Source organism: Pteropus vampyrus, unplaced genomic scaffold (assembly GCF_000151845.1).
Source record: "Pteropus vampyrus isolate Shadow unplaced genomic scaffold, Pvam_2.0 Scaffold160, whole genome shotgun sequence".
Lineage (NCBI taxonomy): Eukaryota > Metazoa > Chordata > Mammalia > Chiroptera > Pteropodidae > Pteropus > Pteropus vampyrus.
The window spans coordinates 1,037,138-1,059,137 of NW_011888941.1; the positions used below are offsets into that span (position 1 = coordinate 1,037,138).

The following is a 22,000-nucleotide window of genomic DNA, read 5'->3' on the forward strand; positions in this document are numbered from 1 at the left end:
CTCACTCAGCGGCCTGAAGGGCGCGCCACCTCCTCGCCCGGCAGGTCATTCCGCCACCACCCACCGCAGGGAAGCTTCTGGGACTCGCGGCGCGTCCCCGGGGCAAGGACGAGGCGCCGGATTTTCCAGCTGCGCCGTCGCCGAGGCGATCAGGTCGCTCCCGAAACTCACAGTCCGGCGCCCATGTGGAGGAGCTGATACCCCGACTCGAGCACCGCAGGCTCGGAGCGCTCCAACCCGGAGGATCCCCATCCAGGAAGCACCCCCACACTGGGAGGTCTCCACAACCAGGAGCACCCCAGACCCGAAGCAGCACCCCCTCCGCGCCTCTGCCAGAGGCGGCTACCAAACGCCTTTTCTTTCTTCTTGCTTCCTGTACTTTTTCTTTGCAGCTTTCTCTAGTTGCCCTCTCTTTGATCACACTTGGCGGCTCCTCTCTTTCGTTTCGTGTTTCACAGCGTTAGGGAGGCGGCGCATTGCTGTTTCCCACCTGCTTTCTGAACTCCTGCCTTCCCCATCGCGACCGGCGTGAAGGAGGGACAGCCGCCCGCCCCCCGCAGCCCCAGCCTCCCGGGGACTCCCGTCGGGGAAGGTAAGAACAGAGCTGAGGCTGCCATCTGTACCCCTCTTCCCCACTGCCCTCTGCTGCCTGCCCTGGGGCAAGGAGTAGCCCAGCCTTAGGACAGGCATTCTGAAAATAAGATCAATTAAATATGTGTATGTATGTGTGTGTGTGTGTGTGTGTGTGTGTACATACATACATACATACATACATACATACATATATATATATATACACACACACAGAGATATATAATTGTAGATACACAGATATACGTAATTATATATCCACAGATATATTTAAAATTATATATTTGTAATTTTAAATATTACATATATATATGTATACACACATTCACACTCGCACACACACACACACCCATGAATGATTGGTGAGACAGTATCATCAACTTTCTCTGGTAGGATTGTTTTAGAAGTTAAAACATTTTTATTTTTATTTTTTCTGGAAAAGTAAGAACAACTAAAACAAGTGATAGTTTTCATTGATTAAGATTGTGTCTGACACTGTAGAAAACATTTAAGTGCATTATTTTCACTTGATTTTTCTACAGGCAAAATGAAGTAGACACTATTATTATGCTTAATGAAAAGAGGTGAATCAAGTCACAGAGAGGTTCAGTAATTGATCCAAGGGCAGCCAGCTACTAAGTCATAGATCCCAGATTCACACCTAAATTTTCCCGATTCTAAAACTTTTGTCATTAATCCATGGCACCTCCAGGAGTTAGAGCCACTGGCAGTATTCATAGCAGTTATGAGACAAGTTCATGACTGGGCAATCTCAGTCAGATGGACATCTGGGATAATTGAATTCATTTCACCTTCTTTCCTTGGTCCATTCTTGGGACCTCGGCAAACACCCTCTTGGGACCATTCAGTGCTGGCATCTGGGGCACACTTCTCAATCCAAGAGCCTTGGATAGGCCGGGAGAGTATAAATTTGGGGGAAACTGGCTTTGTGCAGTTGCTGCCACAGTGTGACATTCTCTCCAAGCACACACACACACATATAAGGGCTACATAAAACTGGTCTGGGAACACAGAGTAGAAAGTCAGGGTCTCTATCATCAGGGAAGCCACTGGAGAGTGGGGATGAGGCTTGGAATAATGGGAACACATTGTGGTACAGTTTTGGACAGTGGCCATTGGAGAGCTTCTTTCAGAAGGCACCTGTTGAGCCAAGCTGTAAAGACTGTAGGAACCCAGCAGCTGGGAGAAGGGGATGGCTGGTCCAGTGAGCAGGACTAGCACATGCCTAGGTGGAGGTGACTGAAGCATAAGAATAACAACAGACATTCGTATGACCAGGACTGTAGGATGGGAATGGTTCTCCAGGTCTTGCAGATGAGAAAACTAATTCAGCATAAATTATTTTCTTTTAAGAAAATTGTGGAGAGACCTTGGACTGCATTACTTTGGGGGTCTGAGAGAGTGGTCGACCCTCATCCTAGGCACACAGTTTTTGGGAGAGAACCTTTTACATTTAGAGAAAATTTTATGCCATTGGGTGATTTAGAGAAAGTTTGTGAGTGTCCTTTGTGTGTGTTTGTATGTATGTATGTGCAAATGTGTATGCACATATATACCTACATATATACACATACATATATGTACGCATATATTTAATATATCTAAAATGTTATTGAATATATCTAAAATATTGTTAAGTATATATATATATATATACTTAAGATATATTTTACTTTTACAAATACAAAGAAGTCCTCTGTATCATTGTTTCCTTACCTTGGCTGCGTATTAGAATCACCTGGAGGACTTTTACAACTCAGGATGCCCGGGCTGTAATCCAGATGTCTGAATGGAACCCAGGCATCATTTTTTTTTTTTTTTTTTCCAGCTCCAGGTGACTGTGAGTGCCCTGGACTTCACATCAGTTGTTAAAGCATACTTTTCAAAATGCCATGATTTAAGAAGCATTGCACGGGTAGAAGATTATGCAGATGTAACAATGGATCAGGTGCTCACCTAGGACTCCCAAGTGTATATGTTTTATGAGTTTAATGTATTCATTAATTCAGCAAATAATAAACAAGCAAGCAGGCCTAAAATAATAGTTTCAGTTAGTGATAAGTGCTATAAAGAAGTGCTATAAATAGAAAAACCAAGCTAGGTGGGAGAGTAGAGAGAGAGGTGTGTGTGTGTGTGTGTATGCACGTGTGCACAGATGCTGGTGTGTATTTACACTTGAGCAAATGTGCTATGTTAGATTTTTTTATAGTGTTCTCAGAATATGCACATTATAACTGTGTTATCAACAAACTGTAAAAGAAAGACAGTACTATTTAATGACAGAGAAGTAATTAGTAGCTATTTGGGAAAATCAAATTAAATTTGACCCTATTTTCATACCAAACAGGAAAGTTATATGTTAATAGATGAAAAAACTTAAATGAAAAAAATAGCTAAGCCATAAAAATGAAGAAAATATTGAGAAGTATCTATCTGACCACTGAAGGGAGAGGAATATTCTAAATATTTAAATAATGGAAAAATCACAAAGCAAAAGAATGATAGGTTTGACTGCATAAATATTAAACTGTTCATATGTTAAAACATCAAAAGAGTAATTAAAAGGTGAACTAAACAAGTTGAAAAAAACAGTAAACATCTAAAAACTGGGCAAAAGGCATGAAAAGATAGTTTATAAACATGGAAAGAAAATAGCTAAAAAATGCATTATTAATACTTTGCTTCTTCATATCAATAGAAATGTAAATTTAAAAAACCATGAGATACCATTGTACTAATTTGAATACTTACTTAGATTTCAAGAATGAGAATGCTCAGTGCTTATGTGGGTGTGGTAGGTGGACATTATCTTGCACTGTTGAGGGAGTATGAATTATTACAACGTTTCTGGAATGCTGTTTGGCACGAGGCATTTATTATGTTTAAAACATATTCTTTGACTTATAGATTGTACTGCCATGTAGTAACACCAGGAAAATAAGAAATGTAGATAAATAATAATAACTAAGCTTTAAGTGATATTTATTATTCACCAGATACTTTGCAATGGTAATTCATGTAACCTTCACACCAGCTCTGAGAGGTAATATTGTTATTCCCTTTCATAGAAAAAGAAATTGAAGAACAGAGAGCGTAAGTGACTTGCCTAGCATTATTCAGCTGGTAAAAAGTAGAGTGACAATTTAAATCTTCCAGTCTGGCACCGAATGCCATGCTCCAAAAATTGATCCATACTGCCTCACACAAGAAGATAGTCATGGAGTTATTTTATAATAAAATGTGTCTTGTAAATTATAATGTATTTATATGAGGGAATATGTGGCAATTAAAATGATGTTGACAGAGATTTTTATGACACAAGAATATGCTCGTTTATTAAATGGAGATTGCAGAATATGACATTATTTAAATATCGTCCTAATTATTTGGAAATATATAGAAAAAGTACAAAAAACATGCTAAAGTGTTATGTATATTGAACTTATTTTCTTCTTTTCAACCTTCATTTTATAATTGTCCTGTAATGGGCATATATTACTTTAGAAATCAGAAAAAAAAAACAAATTAAAAAGTGAAGGAAGAAGAAAGAAATTTAAAAATTATGTAAAGGCAAAAAATGATGTCAACATTGACCATAACACTAAAAAAATCCTTAACATTTCTACATGCAAGAAATTTAATATTTATATCCTCCTACATATATTTTATTACTGACATTTATTCTGAGATTTTTCAGAAAAGCTTTTCTTTGGAAGTGAGTTCCATTATTTAATATCTTAATCTTTTAAATCCACAATAAATTCACTAAAAAAGTACATATACACATATGTAGAGTGGTGCAAATATCAGCTAACTTGTATACTGGAATCTTAGCATGTTTCATATTGAAACTCGGAGTTAACGCACCAGAATATTGAGTTATCTCATAATAACTTCATCTCTTACTAGACCTTGAAGTTAAAAAAAAAAAAAAAAAAAACCAAAAAACCCAAACCAAAAAAACTGCAGTGCTCTTTTATAAGGTTGTGTCAGCCTTAACCAGAGGAAATAACACTTTTCATTCTACCCTAGATAAGAGAATAGTTATTAATAAAATATGTGTCTGCGTGTGTGTGGTGCGTGTGTGTTGTGGGGGTTGATTTCAAACCATAGAGATATTCTAATTTGGTTATGAACAGTTGGTACTTTCCATACATACTTATTCCTTTTGTCTTTACTTTGTTGATTATTATCTCTTGGAAATTACATCAAATGCTTGGTGATGGTTTTAATAAAGATTGATGTAAATGGTTTAGAAGCTTAGCCATTAAATTTTGTCCAGAATTTGGGCATTAACAGTCCTTATTATTATTATTTTTTAGTCTGGGAAGTGATTGGTAGTTGAGAGAATTATTTGGAACTGAAAGGCCACCATGTGTCTAGGAAGTCTTCATAAACATTAGCTCATTTAATCACTCAGTAATTTGGGAGACAGGCATTCTTACCATTACCATTTTGGCAATGAGCAAACAGGCTCTGAGACTTTTAAGTAACTTTCCCAAGGTTGCATAGCTTGTCAAGACTCAAGCTGGAATGCCAATCCAGATATGTGTGCTCTGGAAACTGAGCTCTTTCCACAATGCTGTGCTTCTTTCATCTGGTGAAGCTAGGTATCTGGTCTACAAGGAACATGGGATTGTTTATGAAATATTCAGACTTGGTATATGAGCCCCAAAGCACCCTTTCCCCTCTGCCCTGTAAATTTGTAATTAGGACAAAGTTGGATTAGAGTGAGATCAAAATTCAACACAGATTTGAGTTCACTGAGTCAATGTCGGGTAGGTGTCTGGAGTATATGTGATTCCCACTGTATCTCTCCATTTCCTTAAAACGAATACTAATAGGAATGTGAGTGCAGAAACATGCGCACACATCCACACATCTATTATCCATTAACAGGTGGTAATGGGCACTTACTATGTGCTAAGCATCGTGCTGGACCCCAGTGATGCTGTCGTGAACAAAGTAGACTTTATGCCTAACTTTTGTTCCAAAGAAGAAAGTTGGATGCTTAAAAATTCAACCCACAAATAAAGATCTAATTACAAATTGAGATGAGCATTTTGGTGTGGTGAGGGAAAAAAGCCGCCCCCCCCCCACGCATGCACACATGCACGCACACACACAGATTCCTTCACAGAAAGAACTGCCATACATATCTCAGTATATCACAGATTGTCTATGCATAGAATAGTAGATTTTATAGAAGTATTACTATCCTCGACTTTGACTTTGGAGGCAACATTTAGTAGACCAGGCCTAAAATATATCAGGTTCTCTTGTATAAAAAATTGCATTATTAGATATTTCTTTTAGATGCCAAAACTCATTGCCTGGAAATTTTATTACTTTATGTGGCTGAAAGTTCTGAGAAGATTTGGTGACTAGATTAGGGGATATGAAAATTTCCTGGACCCTCTTTTTAAAAGCCTGTGTACCGAAATATTTTTTTAAAACCTCTTTTATATGACAGGTAGGCTTTTGTTTGAGAATATTACCTGAACCTGTCTTTTTCTGTTTCTCCAGAAAACTTCTTGAAGCAGAATCCAAAACATGCATTGTAGACAACTACTCTTGACACTTTTGGTACTTATGTTTATAAGCACTTCAGGTAAGTCATAATAGTTATTGACAAACATACATCATTGGCAGTCTAGAGGGAATATCTGGGTTTTGCTTTTTTATGTGGAGGTGGCTACTGAAGATGCTGAATTTATTAAAATTAGTGATTTAAAATTTTACTTTAAAAAGTTGCCAAATCTTTGGCATCTCTGGCATAAAGAATAAAAATTCAAAGGAATGGAAGCAAGTAAATAATTATATGAGATTACTGAAAAGGGAAAGATTTGGTCCTCTGAGTTTATGTGGAGACACCAGGATGTAAAAAACTTGTGTCCATAAATAAATTATATTTGTCTGAGAAGAACATCTGCTTTATGTTGTTTGAAGCCAAATAGATCATAGCTGTCTTCATCATTCATTGATTTTTAGACAGTTTGACGCACATTATTGCCTTCCCAAAATGAAGGCAAAGATCCATCATGTTATTTAGAGAATGAAGAAAGTGAATGGGAATACCTTACAGATCTTAAAGAAAATATTGAAGTTATAGAGACTACAAATGAAAGACACTTCTTAGACTAGGGAAGATAAGGAGGCTTTATATCAGGTGTCGATTACTGATTTTAATTTATTGGCAGTGACCACTTGACAACTTTTACTGAGAAAAATTATGAGGCCTCAACAAGATTCTTTGGAGAAATGTGTCATAAGGAATTAGCAAGATTTTCCTCAGGCTTTGGAAGAGAAAGTGGGGGCCCAAATACGACTTGCCCTGATCTCTTTAAGAGAAGGAAACACATGAACCCATATCCCCTACTTTGAGAATGGCTGCTGAAGAGATAGCAGAGTTAAGTTACTGATATTTTCAAATACTGTCCAATTGGGGATATATTTACGTAAGTGGATCTATGCATGGTTGAGATCCATACAATGCAATACTATCAGATGTTAAAGAAAGAGGTACATCTGTTCTTGATATGGAGTAATTTGTCAGAAACTGCTAAGCGATAAAACAAGGTGCAGGACATTGCATCATGGGTCCCCGACTCTGTAGACAAACACCAATAACCTTGCTCCCAGGTTGCATTGAAAACAAGTTTCAGGCTCAAAAACAGTCATAAACCTGTTTTGTTAGGTTGCCAAGGTCCCAGCTCTCTGTCTTTTAGGCATTTGAAGAGAACCTTTCATGAAAGGTTCACTCTAGGCAGATGTGACAATATTCTATGTGTAGTATTTACTTAACCCAATTAAAGTTAGATGATGACATCCCATTATTGTTGAAACTCAAAAAACAATTTGTGTAAGAATGGAAGTGCATCTTTTGGGGGTTCGAGGTGCCTTGAACTCCACTTATTTCTCCAATCAAAAAATATTTTTAATTAACAAAGGCTGTAATGTTAAACATAAGGGTTGATATCTGAAGCCATCAGCTGCCAGAAGAGTGTGAAGTTCCAACTGACAACCATCCACCCCTGGAGAGTATGTGTTCTAGGTTAGGTTTCTTCAGATGGAAACTTACTTCAAATAGGAATGCGTGTCTATATATGTCTATCAAAAGCACAGGTGTTTATAGGAGCTTTTTAAAGATTGGCCAAAACTTGGAGATAACCCAAATGTTCAATACCAATAGAATGGATAAATAAATTTCAACTGCCAACACAACTGAATACTCTATAACTATTAAAAAAAAAAAAGAACAAAGCACTGCTACGTGCAGCCACATGGATGCCTGTTCTAGACATAATGGTAAACAAAAGAATCCAGAAAAAACAGCACATATTCTGATTTGTGCACTTTTTATACATATATATGTATCTCTAAATCAGAGAAATAAATTAAACTGTTCATAGCTTGCCATCCTTTTGGGTGTCAATGAAAACTAACACCCACATTTACATGTGTATCATACCTTCTGTGTTGAAGTATTGAAATGTAAAATAGAGATTCTGTGACAAGCACCACACACAAGGTCAAGGCTCTTGAGGCGGCTCTGACTTCTATGTTTTTAAAGAATGCTTCTATCATTTGAGCCACTTCCTCTTTACACTGTGATTGGCAACAATGAATTAAAACCAAGCTGTTGCTTCGAAAAATAAACCCCAACTATAGTATATGTGCTGCTGAAGCCAGCACAATAAACTGTAATTACGGAAAAGGCATTTTCTGCACGACCTAAGAGAAATGCTCTGCTCAATTTAAAGATTCTCATTCTCTAAATGAGGTTAAAGGAGCCACCCAAGGACAGGATATGGGAAAGGTCCATTCATTTATGCTAACTTTGAAATATCAGAAGTGCGAAAGAAGAGGACAACCTTGTGTAACTGAAAGGATCAGATAAATTTTCAAATCCAGAGTCTCTAGGTTAGTTGACAAAAGGGAGGGAAGGAGGGAGGAACAGCGTGAGGGTTCAAAGAGGGGCAGTGCCAGATACCTAGATTTGGAGTGATATATTAATCAATTCTTGATAGTCCACATGATAAACTAGAGAGACAACGGATTTACATGCACTCTGAGCTACAGAGGAGCAGCTTTAACTACTCCCACACCTGCCTGGGGAATGGATGACTAAGCAGACTGGTTGAGACTTCTGATGATGCAAATGAAAAACTCTGATATGGCAGGTTAAGTTCTTGTACCTTCCTCTTTGGGGAAAGCTGTTGGAAATTTTATCTTCATTTATGTTCCGAAAGTGTCTTACTGTTGGAAAATTACCTTTGTTGTTCTGTTTTTGATTTTTTTCTTTTACTTTGCTAATCTTTTGAAGAAACCTGCACCCTACGTAAACGTATTAGTGCAGTTGAAGGGGAACCTTTCTATCTGAAATATTGCTCCTCATCATCTGAACATGAGAATGAACCAACCACCATAAAATGGTACAAAAGCAGTGGATCACAGGGACGTATTGAGCTAAACTCAAACAGTTCACCTAGAATTACTTTGCATGATTATGTTTTGGAGTTTTGGCCAGTTGAGTTGGATGACAGTGGATTTTACTTTTTCCAAATGGGGTGAGTATACCTTCTCTTTGTGTTAGTATATTTCATGGCCCTCCTGGACTTTGTTCAGTAAATCAAATATACAGTAATCTGAAAAGTCAGATAACCCAGGCACTTTCTCTTTCCTGCTCTTCTTGCAACATGAAATAAGTACTTCGTTATTGAAAAATTAAATGAAACACTGCCCCATGTTTATGTTCCTAGTAACCTTATGAAATGAAGTAGGTTAAGTTCTGGTACCCTGTTTGGGGAAGGTACCAAATTTCCTTTAGAGGATCCTTGCTAAAGATAAGTGAAGACTGAATGAAATTCATTCTAAAGTTCAGCTGTTCCTGTTGTCTGGGTGATATCATCAGCTTGGGGAGTAGGGTTGTGATTGGTGTAGACACATCCTAGTTCAGTTTTCAGGGTTTTGCTGAGAGCCAGGTGGCCGTGCTAGTGAAGGATATGTGTGTGTGGCAACCAATCACAAACCTATAACCAGGGACAGTGAGAGAGGGAAGCACAGAGGGACTTTGCACAGCCTTCTCACGACATAACCCGAGCCTGCCAGGATGTGCTCAGAACCAGAATCATAAGTTCTATGAAATGAGAACAACTAACTGAATGAAGCAATGATTATTACTGAACTAAGTTCTTTTTATACTTCATTTGATGAGATGGAGAAGGAATAACTGGGAAGAGATATTTTCTATGTGACAGACTGTTGGTGAGAACACTGATGACACTGTTTATCTGGCACGTTTGTGATGTGGATGTACTTACGCGCGCGTGTGTGTGCGCGTATGTATATGTGTATATGTGTGTATGTATGTATGCATGCATTTTTATAGAGGTTTGAGACCGACCTGTAGAAAGTGTTCAGGGCCAGATGAGTGGTGATGGTGCCAAAGGCAGTAGATTGCTTTCCTGAGCCCCTCTGGAGCAAGTCCTGATCATTATCAGCAGTGCTGTTGAGAGCAGAGTGAGATAACACAGTGGTTTTGCACAAAATGAGGTCATTTTGGTTTGTTTTTATACATAAAAGTTCCCAGGAGTCAGAAAAAAATTCAAGAACTCTTTTTTTTTTTTTTTTTTGGTAACCAATGAATTTATGTGACCTTTTAGGAAATAATTCCAGAAATGGGTCACAACTGAGTCTTTTCACGGTGAGGTAGAATGAATTCTCACATGTGGGGCAGAGAAGAAAGAACATCTCCTTAATCATGATTGAATAAAGGCATGATTTAAATAAACAAAGTATTCTAGACGGGACTGAAGGAGCGAAATGAGGGGAAGATTCAGTCATCTACCGATGTCACTTGAAATAGATAGAAACAGAGGTAATAACCATCTCTAATAGAGACGATGGAGAACACAGCCTGGGTTAGGAGAAAAGTGGAATCATCAGACAGAGGTAGGATGTCAGAGAGGCATGGGGAGGGACAAGGAAGAGGCTAGGAGAGGACGGGGAGAACAAGGTGGCTCACGGTGGCTGTGGTAGGGAACTCTGCAGAGTGTTGGAAGCTGATGAGTAATGAGGGCTGAACTGATGGTGGGAGGAGCAGCCTGGACAATGGTTTTGAAAATAAATGGTAACTTACATGAGGACAGGTTGTTTTGGACACCTGGGAGCCTTGGAGATAGAGACCTCTTCAAATATAGTGCAATTTGTGAACGGGATCCTGTTTGCCACAGAGCCATGTGTGCGTGTGTGTGTGCGCGCGCACGTGCACATATACACACGTATCTACCAATTTAGGTGAGTGAGGCTTTGGTTTCATGTGGGATTTGTCAGTGACCAGACTCTACTCCTGAAATAGTCCCTTTAGAACTGTAGTAATCTTTTAATTTGTCAGGAGTCTATTGCTAATAATCAAATACCTCTGGAAACTAATACTTTAATCCTGCATTGAAAATCACGTTGTCAAATCAAATTTTAAGGAAGAAATCCACCAATAGAGGAGGGGATGCAGGAGAGAGTTTTTGATGATGGAGGTGAAAAAATGAAGATACAGAGCAAAATACATACAGAAATCCTCTAATTAGTTCTAGACTGACAGGCAGTGAAGTCGGCTTAGTAAGGGGTCCCAGAAGAGTGGGCTAAAGCTTCTTAAATCCCTTCTGCATATGGCCTGAGTGGCTCTTGCAACCTAGATGGGCTGGCCTTGAAGAGGGCAGCAATGGTCACAGTTTTGGGTCCTTGGGGCTCAGCTTCACACCAGCCTTTGAGCTCCTCCTAGCATACAGTGTGTTGCCTTGGGCCTGGAGGCATTCCGCACTTCAGGATTTGCTGAGTGTTAGGAACTGAGGGTTGCAGAAGCAGAGAACAGTAGGGCCTGATGAGATGGGAATACATATGTAGCTTCTTCCTTGTAAACAACTCGACAGAGAGATCCAGAAATATATCTCTGTCCAATACAGCAAGACTGAAGTCAGGGAAACATTAACAGAAATGCTTGAGCAGAGGATGCTACCAAGGGGATTCTGAATCCTTTCCGAAAACCAGGAAGCTCTGTGATGTCTCATAGCCTCTGATACACTGCCTTTAACCTTTAGGACAGCTAGTCATCACCTGCTCTCCCTCGCCCCGCCCCAGCCAATCTTGTATAGATTCATACCCAAGGAGAAGGGCCAGATTCACATCGATTGTGATAACACAGTATTTGCAGAGCACTCCTGGCCATTAGGGCCAAACAGATGTGGTTATGCATCCTGGCCCTATCTCTCACCAGGATGTGACTTGAATGAGTTATTTAACTTAGCCTGAAGTTTAGCTTTCTCATCTAACGTAAGGAAAAATACGTTATGTTTCTCCACTGCACACACACATGGTATGGTACCTGGAACTCAGTGAATGCTAGTCTTCTTCTCTTCTAGTGTCGACTTAAAGGAGAATTAGAAGAGCAAGTGGTGGGTACAAATTTGTCAGACACACAGGACAACTGAATGACATGTCTGTTGTATTTGGTATATGAATATAACATCCCGGTTGCAACATTTTCTTTTTTAAAAGCTACTTTTTAAAGTCACCATTATATGTTTTTTCTCTTCTGAATTTCTGATTTCTGATCTGAAGGAACAAGAATACTATCTATTCAAACTAACTTTCGCTCCGTAAGGCACCCAAAGTGCTGATAGATTATGATGAGGGCAATCAAGTTAGACTTGGGTTCACTCCACAGTCAGAGAAGAGGATCGGAATGAACTGCCCCAAGAAATACAGACATTCAGAAAACAAGTTCGGGGGTTTGTTGATAGACCTCACGAAACCACTGCCAGTTTCCTATCTTGGGTTAAAAATCTCTGAATATCATTGAAGTTCTACACATTTCTGTCTTGAAATCTATAATATATGATCTTTAGCAGGTATTATGGGATGGGGGGTGGGGTGGGAGGTACTGCTCAGGTTTTTCTCTTTTACTGCCTTCTACCCCATCCCATGGTAGCTGTATTTCTTGCTATGCTGAACCAAAAAGAGGCAGAAAAAGGTTCGAGCATCAATGTATGAGTTTCTTTATACAAAAATAAGGAAAAAAAAATTCATTGGATTGATTACTTAAAGGTGATATTTGCAAAGTTTCTGTACTAATTATAAAATATCTTTAAATGTTTATTTTATAGAAATGATACTTATAATTGGACATTAAATGTCATCAGAAGAACTAAACACAGTTGTTTTGCTGAAGAACAATTATTTAGTAAAATTGTGGAAGTTAAAAAAACTTTGCAGATAACCTGTAACAATAGTTACTATGAAAAACTGACCAATGGAACATCATTGTATAAGGTAACACTTTTAACTTAAGATGTGGTAGAAAAGACAAAATTCCAAGATGAGGGTCTGGTGGCTGTGGAGCATTTTGTTCTGGTAGCATACAAGCTGTGTGACATCCCCTACCCCAGAGTCCCAATTGGCCTCTCTGAGCTCATGCCCTCCAGGTTTGCTGTAATGAGCTCCCACACATAAGGCTTGAAGCACGGGTCCTGTCCAATATTCATGTTCAATATATGATAATGGCTTCCTCTCCCTTGCCTTTCATTTTTCTTCTTTTTCAATAAATAAATTTTGAGGAATACTAGTTTAAGGATTATTTTCTTCTGCCACATATGCTTAAAATATAAAATTTATCATCTATATCTTTTCCTGAACATAGGAGTTTTCTTTTAGAAAATTGAAATATGGGAAAATGAACAATAAACATAGCAGAAATCACTTATAAGCCCCCCGGTCAGAGACTTTGTTTTTTTTTTTTCTGTGTAAACATCTACTTTTAAAAAGTATTTTTTAACGGCTTGTGTTTTTCCACTTTACTCACTAAAAATTATATTGGGATTATCCCCCTACGTCTTTAAACATTCTTCCAAATGTGGGTTCCACTGTGTACATATACTTGTATCCGACTAACCTTCTGATACTAGACATTTGTTAATTTCTACTTTTCACTGCTATTTACAATGCCAGAATAAATATTATTCCCATAAGTCCTGTGGTGTATATATGAGGACTTATCCTCTAATCAAATCCCTGAGAGTAGAATTATTGGACCAGAAGCTATCAGCACAACTTTTGATCCACGTTATCAAACTCCTCTCTGGGAAGCTAGGCCATTTTAAAACCTTCTTTCCTCACACGGCCACCACACTGGGAAAGAATACTCTAGATGTTCAAAAATCTGACATGCAAAATTTCTGCAACCCTTAGTAGGGTTTTCCCCCCTGCATTTCCTTACTTGCTAATAAAGTAACCATTATATATATCTATAGTTTGCATTTAGTGTTACTTTTTTTGTGGATTGTATGTCTTTTTTCTTCAGTTGGTGTACCTTTTACTTGTTGAGCTATAAGAGCTTTTTTAGGCAATACTGTAGAGATTATATCTACAGATTTATATATAGACTCACATGTGTATTATATATACACATGCATATTTACACTTATATGTATGCATATATAATGTACACACATGCATACATAATATACATGCACACACACAATGGAAATTATATTATTTCTGTAGAAGAGCAAACCTAAAAAATGTGGCTCATGGACAATGCTGAAGAGTTATGAGAGAAGGTGACTTGAACAGATCTTGGATAAGTTGAAGCTCTGATGATTTCCTAGAAACTTTTGTTTGTCCCTTTTGCTTGAACACTGTTTACTTGTGATTTTACAAGGAGAGCTCTTATGCAAAATGTTTTCAAAACATCTGAGTCAACCCTGAGTTCACTTGACTCCACTTCCTGTTAAATGTGCAAACGTTTTACGGCACATACAAATTTGAGGTTTCAGTGTATTGGGTTTTAAGAAATTCCAACATGCAGATAGTTAAATTTAGAAAATAGATGTACTGAGGATGTTTTTAGCTAGACAGTTGACTGCAGAGTTAAGTATTCTCAACCTGTTTACAGATCAGGGCGTACCTGAGGGGAGAAGAGCAAGGAAACTAAATCAGTAAACAATTGTTCCAGTAGAGGCAGTGCCGAATCACTGGGCATTTGCTCAGAAATTGCTAGTTTTCATTTGTTTTCTCTTTTTCTCTAAAGATCTTTTAAGTTTAAAAATTTGAATTACTTAATATGATACTGGTTTTAGTTAAAATGTCTTAACTTGCTTTTTTCAAAACAGAACTGTGAAAAGATAGAGAACAATAAAAAGTCATTTTTACAGAAGAATGCAGAGTTTCAAGATCAGGGATATTACACCTGCATGTTTTTCCTTTATCACAACGGAAAACTCTTTATCGTCACCAAAACTGTCAATGTAACAATAGTTGGAGGTAAGTGAAATTTTAGAATCGGGAAGAAACAAATGCATCTTAATAAAGCAGAACATTTTCTTTCTTCTAAAGCAACTTGGTTGGAGTTGTGACCACATCACTAGTTCAAAACCATTTTGGCATCATCCACCACATCGAAAGCTTTTTTTTGGAGTAGTGATTGAAAGTTCATAAAGGTGAACGAACCTCCCATGAGTCAGCTCACATACTTGACATTTGAATAAATTGTGGGGTCTTTTGTTGTTAAGCATATGCTTTCGTTCAATAAAATTTATTGAGGATGTCTCCATGTTTCAGTAAACTACTGAGCATTGGGAGGGAAGAGGAGTAGGAAAATATGAAATTAAGTGAGTTATTATTATTCTCAAAGAATTCGACTATAGTCAGGAGAGGTGACAAGCCACATAGAGGTGCCATAGTACAGTTGACCCTTGAATGATGCAGGGCCCCCCCATGCAGTAAAAAATCTGCGTATAACTTTTGACTCCTCCAAAACTTAACTATTAATAGTCTACTTTGACCAGATACCTTACCGATAATGTAGTCAGTTGACACATATTTTATATATGATATGTATTATATATTGTATTCCTTCAATAAAGTAAACTTGTGAAAAGAAAACATTATTAAGAAAATTATAAGGAAGAGGAAATACATCTATAGTATTTATTGAAAAAAAATCCGCTTACAAGTGAACCTGTACAGTCCAAACCCGTGTTGTTCGAGTTAACTGGGTAGGAAACTGGAGTCACCTGTGTGGTGTTGAGGGGGTGGACGGAGTACAGAAGAGGAAGATGCAGGAGGCTCTGTTTGAGCTGGGTCTTCCAGGTTGAATGTGATGGTCAGCAGGTGGACATGCTGGGGACCGGGTGCTCTGATAAGAGGATGTAGGGAGCACATATGTGGTGATGGAGAGGGGTGATGATTATTAGTCTGTTTTATCATGAGCCCAGACTATATATAATGAAAAACTGGAGCCTGAATTTTAGAGTGATGGAGACATTAGGGGTAATTTGATCAAACCTCACCCAGTGAGGCTAACCATATGGCGCAGCCAGTAGCAGTTCATATGGTCCCTTCTTGGGAACTACCATGGAAATTACCAATAATATTTGCCTGTTAAGAGTCATTTTTCCCATTGAGTCCAAGATGCCTTTGTGTAGTTCCCTCATCGGTTTCTGTTTGCCTTCAGTAGCTCTGCAGATTGTAAGTCTGGTCCCTTTTTAAAACAACGGCTGCATCGAGTGTTTGAAGATAATGGCTAATCTACCCTCTGCGTTCTTTTCTGTTATCCGGGAAACTAAAACCCCTGCGATGACTCATCCAACAACATCGTGGGCTCACAGTTACTAGGGCTCATTTGCTTTAGCAGCAAATGGCCACCCTGGCCATTTTCCTTTGGATTTGGTGAAGTTTGCCATCATTCTTCTAGAACATAGAGCTTAAAGTTGAAGTTGACAGTCAGGAGGTGTCATGGCCTATGCTAAAGACAGTGCTGTGTCTTTATTACACTTCCCCTGTGGTCACAGATGTAGATCTCTCAGCTACCACATGGTAAGCACATAACCTTAAGTCACAATCCTCTTGATTCCCACCTGGCATTGTATTTTCTTCATCTCGTGCTCTGGCCAGTCTGGTGATTGCCCCTCCCACTGCTGACAATCTCTGTGCTGTTTCGATTCTGATATTAGCTTTCTAGGAGTCTAGGCATTCCAGGGGCATACAGTGAGCAGTTTTCTTCCTTCTGTTACCTTAAATAGCACTATACCCTTCACTTTACACCAGTTTTACTGCTCTGGGTTCTCAATGATAGTAGATGGTTCCAGAAGAAGATAATCAGCAGTAATTATCCTCACTACACAAAACCAGCTCCTGCTCCTTTGTGCTTGAATCCACTTATATTCTTTCACATTCTCAGACCTGAGAGTCAGTTCTTACCCTGGAGCCATTCCAAATCCTCCTATCTGCCCACGTGAATTCCAGGTTTGCTCAGAGAGTCTGAATCTCAGAGGAACTCAGCCTGACTCAATCTGGGGTTTCACTGTCCTAGTTTCATTCTCCAGTTCTTGCCCACACAATCCTCCACTCCCTTCTCTGCTCTTCATGCTGCAGCACCTCGCCTTCTGAGAGAGCTTTGGTGTGGGTGCTGCGGGAAAGCTCCTGAGTCCCCCTTGGTCCTCGCGCTCAGGCTTTCTGTTTGCTGAGTGCCGGGAAGCCCCACGAGGGCTGCTCTGGACATTACTTGTAAATGCCCCAAAACACCGGATGGACTAGCAGGGAGGGTCCAGGTCATGAAGAAAGTTGCCAGTGCGGATAATAGGAGCAACAAAAACTTGACTGTGTGGCAACTGTTCCTATCACTGTTCCTTTCCCCAGCTATGAGGCAGTTATTAGCCTCCTGAGGTTGAATCATAGCATTCAGTGGAAGGCTGCTGGGGGGGTTATTTACTTCCTAAGCATTACCAGATGGGGGCAGAGGTGGATAATATTTATACGGCTCCAGTTGAGGGTCAGAAGTCACTGAGGAACAGAAGTGGAACTGAGCCTGCAAGTGTGGACACCCCAGCAGGGCCAGAACGAGGGTGAGGCAAGTGAGGCAAGCGAGGCATCCAGGGCATACTTTTCTCAGTGTCCTGCATTGGGAGGGCGGGCACCTGAGACTAAGTGCTTGCCTGCCCAACCTGAGTCTTCGACCTTGCACTCTGAAGAATTGAGGAGGGCAGAGAGAAGGAATAAAGGAAGAGCAGGAAGGCACCTACCAGGGACCTTACATCTTCTAAGTCCTGCAAGTGTGGTTGTCTCCCTGGATGAGCGTCTTCCTCTGGCTTTTAGTTTCAGTGAGCGGAACTACAGATATGAATTGAGAGAAAATCAAATTCAGTGTGCTTTCCCCAGCTATGTGAGCTTTAAAGTTGATGGAAAGTGAACAATAAACAATATTAGCTGCAACCATTATTTACTGAAAATACAACTAAAGTGAATGTGGAGAGATGACTAATAGAATCTTTGTTACATGGAATATTACAAAAAAGTTGTCTTAGAGAAGCTCTAACACATTTTTTTCTTTTCTTTTATTTTCACTTTTAGATCACAGTTATATAATTCCAGTTCTTCTTGGACCACAGCTTAACCACATTAGAGTGGAATTAGGTATGTTTTGACATACATATATTCTGCATTTATGAATGTGTGCATAATGGACCCTTTCAAAGCTAAATATGATTCATTGTTGATCAATACTGTATGTATAACATACTCAATATTTAGTGAAAAACATTACAAAAGCAGAGCAAGCCTGTCATTGTTTGAATGTTGCTATTTGTAGACAGATCAAAATGAACAGTGTGGTCCAAAAATTATGGAACTGCCTGTAATTTGTAGATTAGGGTTTTAATCTCCCTGTTTGTGGTCATTTTTAAATTTGGAAACTCAGTGAGAATACTCTGAATAAATTATTAAAATTTGTTGTGTGGTTTAATATTTGATTCATGGTTTTACTTTGAATCAATGGACTGAATTGACTGTAGGAATTGTCTAGATAGGTCTTGATGAATCAATATGTCCAATTAATAAATATCTTGCAAAAAGAAAAGGAAGGAAAAGAGGAAATTCACATGTACTAAGCCAGGTTTTGTGAGGTGATTGAAATGTTACTGAATTAAACTCTCGTGAGTATTATTCCCATTTTATGAATTAAATGACTGAAGCTCAGAAATGTTAAGTAACTTTTCTAAGGTTAAAGCACTGGATAGTGGCAGACGTGGGATTCAAGCGTCTGTTGATTGTTCCCAAAGCCCACACCTTTTGACCACAGCCAGTCCCAGTTGTTTCTATGACATGTATGGCCCAATGTAGTTTGAATACTTTGCCAGCAACATTTTGGGCTTAATTTGTGCCTCATTTTCCATTTGTCAACATGGAGAGTTAGAGAATTAATTTCAATTATCCTTTCTTGCAAGTATGTGCATTTTAAGCTCTGAATTTCCTTTTATTTTAATCACCACCTAACCATTTCCCACAAGTATTAGTATGACGTATTTTCATTACTATTCAGTTCAAAACATTTTAAAGAATTTCTCTTGTGATTTCTTCTTTCATCTATGGATTATTTGTGTTTCTCAAAATGTCCAAATATTTGGAGGATTTTTCAGTCACTTTTCTGTTATCAATGTCCAGGTCAGTTCCATTTGGGTCCAATATTATACGCTATAGTATTTCAATGTTTTGAAATTTGTAGTAACTTGCATAAGGGCCAGAATATGGTGTATGCTGATGAATGTTCCAAATGCATTTGAAACATATGTGCATGCTGCAGGTTTTGGTTCTATTACTCTATAAATGTCAATTAGGTGAAGTTGGTTAATGGTATCGCTCAGATCATCCGTATCCTTACTAATCTTTTGTGTGTCTTCTCTCTCTATTGCCGAGACAGTTGTTAATATCTCCAATCATGATAATCAATTTGTCTGTACGTCTTAGTTCTGTCCATTTTTTCTTTTCCTAAGTTGAGGTTATCTATGGGCACACATAACTTGGTGCCTGTTGAACGGACTGATGCTTCGTCACCATGAAATTCCCCTCTTTATCTGTCATTATACTTCTTCGCTCAATGCTTGCTTTCTCTGATATTAGATAGGCACACCAACTGCTTAGAATGGCGTGTTTTACCTTTTTACATTCTTTGACTTTTAATGTTTTTTTTTTTCTCTTGTCACATAAAATGTCTCTGACATAAACTGCATCTCTTTGGATCTTTTTTGAAATCCAATCTGTATACTGGTTAGTCCACTGGCATTTGATGAATTACTGATAGAGCTGGTTCAAAGCCTCTTGTCTTGCCACCTGTTTTCCAGTTATCTCATTTGTTCTTATTATTTCTCCTTTCCTTTAGAATTCACAAAGTATTTTTTAAATTTTATCTAATCTGACTTGTTTTCCATTCAGCTGTTCCTTTCTGTATCCTTCATTAGCAGTTCTCCTAGAGATTGCCATATGTCTTCTTGTTTTAATACAATAAGGCAAATGTACATATTAGTACATTTACAACCTCACAAACATGTGAGGACCTCGTAACAGTTTCACTTATCCTTTTACCTCATGTCGTGCTATTATTTTATATATTTCCCTCCTGAATGTGTTCTAACATTTACAAGAGATTGGCATTATTACCATTTCGCACTACCAAAAATTTTTTATATTTACCCAAATATTTCTCCTTTCTTATGCTACTTATTTGTTCATGTATTTCCTTGCTTTCATCTGGGATGAATCTGAAAATTGTCCTTTGGTATTTCTTGAAGTTCAGTTATCCTGGCAATAAATTCTTTCAAGTATTATTTACCTGGAAATATCTTTATTTGCCTTCAGTTTTTAAGAACATTTTTATTCAGTAGTTTCAATAATTCAAGACGACTTTTTTTTTTTTCTCCCTGCACTTTAAAGATGCCTTTCTCTTGTTTGCTGGTTTCCATAGTTACTGTTGGAAAAGTAGCCTTCAGTCATTGTTGCTACTTTGGTGCGTCTTTTTCTTCTGGCTGCTTTCAAAACTTTGGGAAACCCAAGTTTCTAAAATCAGAACGTTGGTTGTCAACTTTTGCCTAGGGAAAGATGTACAGCTCAACTGCTCTGCCTTGTTGAATGAAAAGGATGTGCTTTATTGGAACGTCTGGAAAAAAAATGGAAAAGATCCTAACGTGCATGAAGAGGAAGAAAGAAGAATTAAGTATGTAGATGTGATACATGATATATATCATGATATGTAAAAATCATATTATATCGTACATACCCAGTATAAAAAAAACTCCAGACTCCTGAATAGCTAATAGGATGTTTGGGATAAGTGTAAATTATAATTTACGTATTTTATAATTACAATTCCATGCTCTAGGTTCATGGGTTATGCAGAGATCCATTGCTGAGATCTAAACTATAGAAAGAAGGTCAATGAGGCATTATCACCTTGCAAAATTAGCTTTTGGTCAGTCAGGTTCTGATGGGGTTGGGGATTTTACTCAAGCATCTGGTACAAGAGTGGTAACTTAGGCCACAGTTTTTGGATTTTGAAAATTGTATTAAGTGCTTTATTTTCACTAATATGCCAGAGAAAAGACCAAGTTGGGAGAGTGCGGCATTCATGAATTAATTTGGGCCCTTTATGTGCAGTAGATGCCCCTAGCTGTGTTGCCCACATGGCACTGTGAAACTAGCTAGGAGTCTGGAGTGCAGAGTGACTCCAGAGTACCTGTGCCTATTGGGACCTGGGTACAGCCAAGACCAAAGGCAGGCTGTCTCCTGCTACCTGTCCGGATCTACGTCCTGCCCTTACACACATGCCTTTCTTTTAGTTCTGATTGTTAAAAATAATTTATTATAAGGAACTTGAGAAATACTGAAAATCACAAAGAAAGAATTGTCATTTGAGAACAGTTTCATGTGTGCGTTGGGAATTTAATGGGTGAGAGATCCACGGACATAGATACTGCCCCCTGCCCTTTTGGAGATAGTTTGTAGCTTCTTCTTAGAACATTCACTGCAGCCATTATCTTTCTTAAAGGTGAGCATGGAGAGATTTTATCAAGTAAGGGAGGGTCTCCAGAGATTGTCAGATGTAAGTTACGTCTCATGAAAATACTAATTAAATTTGCCAGTCACTTGCCCCGTGACATTCACTATTTGTGGGTAGACATTGGCTATTGTAATTATTGCAGCATTTTCCTGTCAGAGTCTATTCGTGGAAATTAGAAACATAGTAAGAATAGGTAGGAAAAGCAAACAAAGCAATACCTTAATATTTAAGGTATAAATATTAAGGAAGAAGTGTTGGTGCAAAAAATTCCAAATGACATGTATGTTATTACTTAAATTGCCTATATTCTTCCATTAGAGAAGGGTCAGACTTATTTAAAAAAAAAAAATGCTAAGCTTATGATCACTTAAATGTTTCCAAACAACTTTGGGTCATTATGTAATTACTGGTGTACTGATACATTCAAGTTTAGTGAGTAGTGATCCTAAGATTTCTGTCACCCTAGCTGTACTTTTGAGGTTTTTTTCATTTTTCACACTTAAAAAA

General features: G+C 38.3%; 1 protein-coding gene across 1 annotated transcript in view; it reads left to right on the top strand.

Moving 5' to 3' along the window:
* IL18R1 (interleukin 18 receptor 1) overlaps positions 1-22,000 on the top strand; it is a 37,449-nt gene continuing 15,449 nt past the window's right edge. The window contains exons 1-7 of the mRNA XM_011370126.2: positions 1-592; positions 6,139-6,223; positions 8,939-9,182; positions 12,774-12,939; positions 14,778-14,928; positions 18,016-18,078; positions 20,530-20,650. Coding sequence (XP_011368428.1) covers positions 6,166-6,223; positions 8,939-9,182; positions 12,774-12,939; positions 14,778-14,928; positions 18,016-18,078; positions 20,530-20,650 — 803 coding nt within the window. The 5' untranslated portion in view covers positions 1-592; positions 6,139-6,165. The remainder of the gene's footprint in view (positions 593-6,138; positions 6,224-8,938; positions 9,183-12,773; positions 12,940-14,777; positions 14,929-18,015; positions 18,079-20,529; positions 20,651-22,000) is intronic.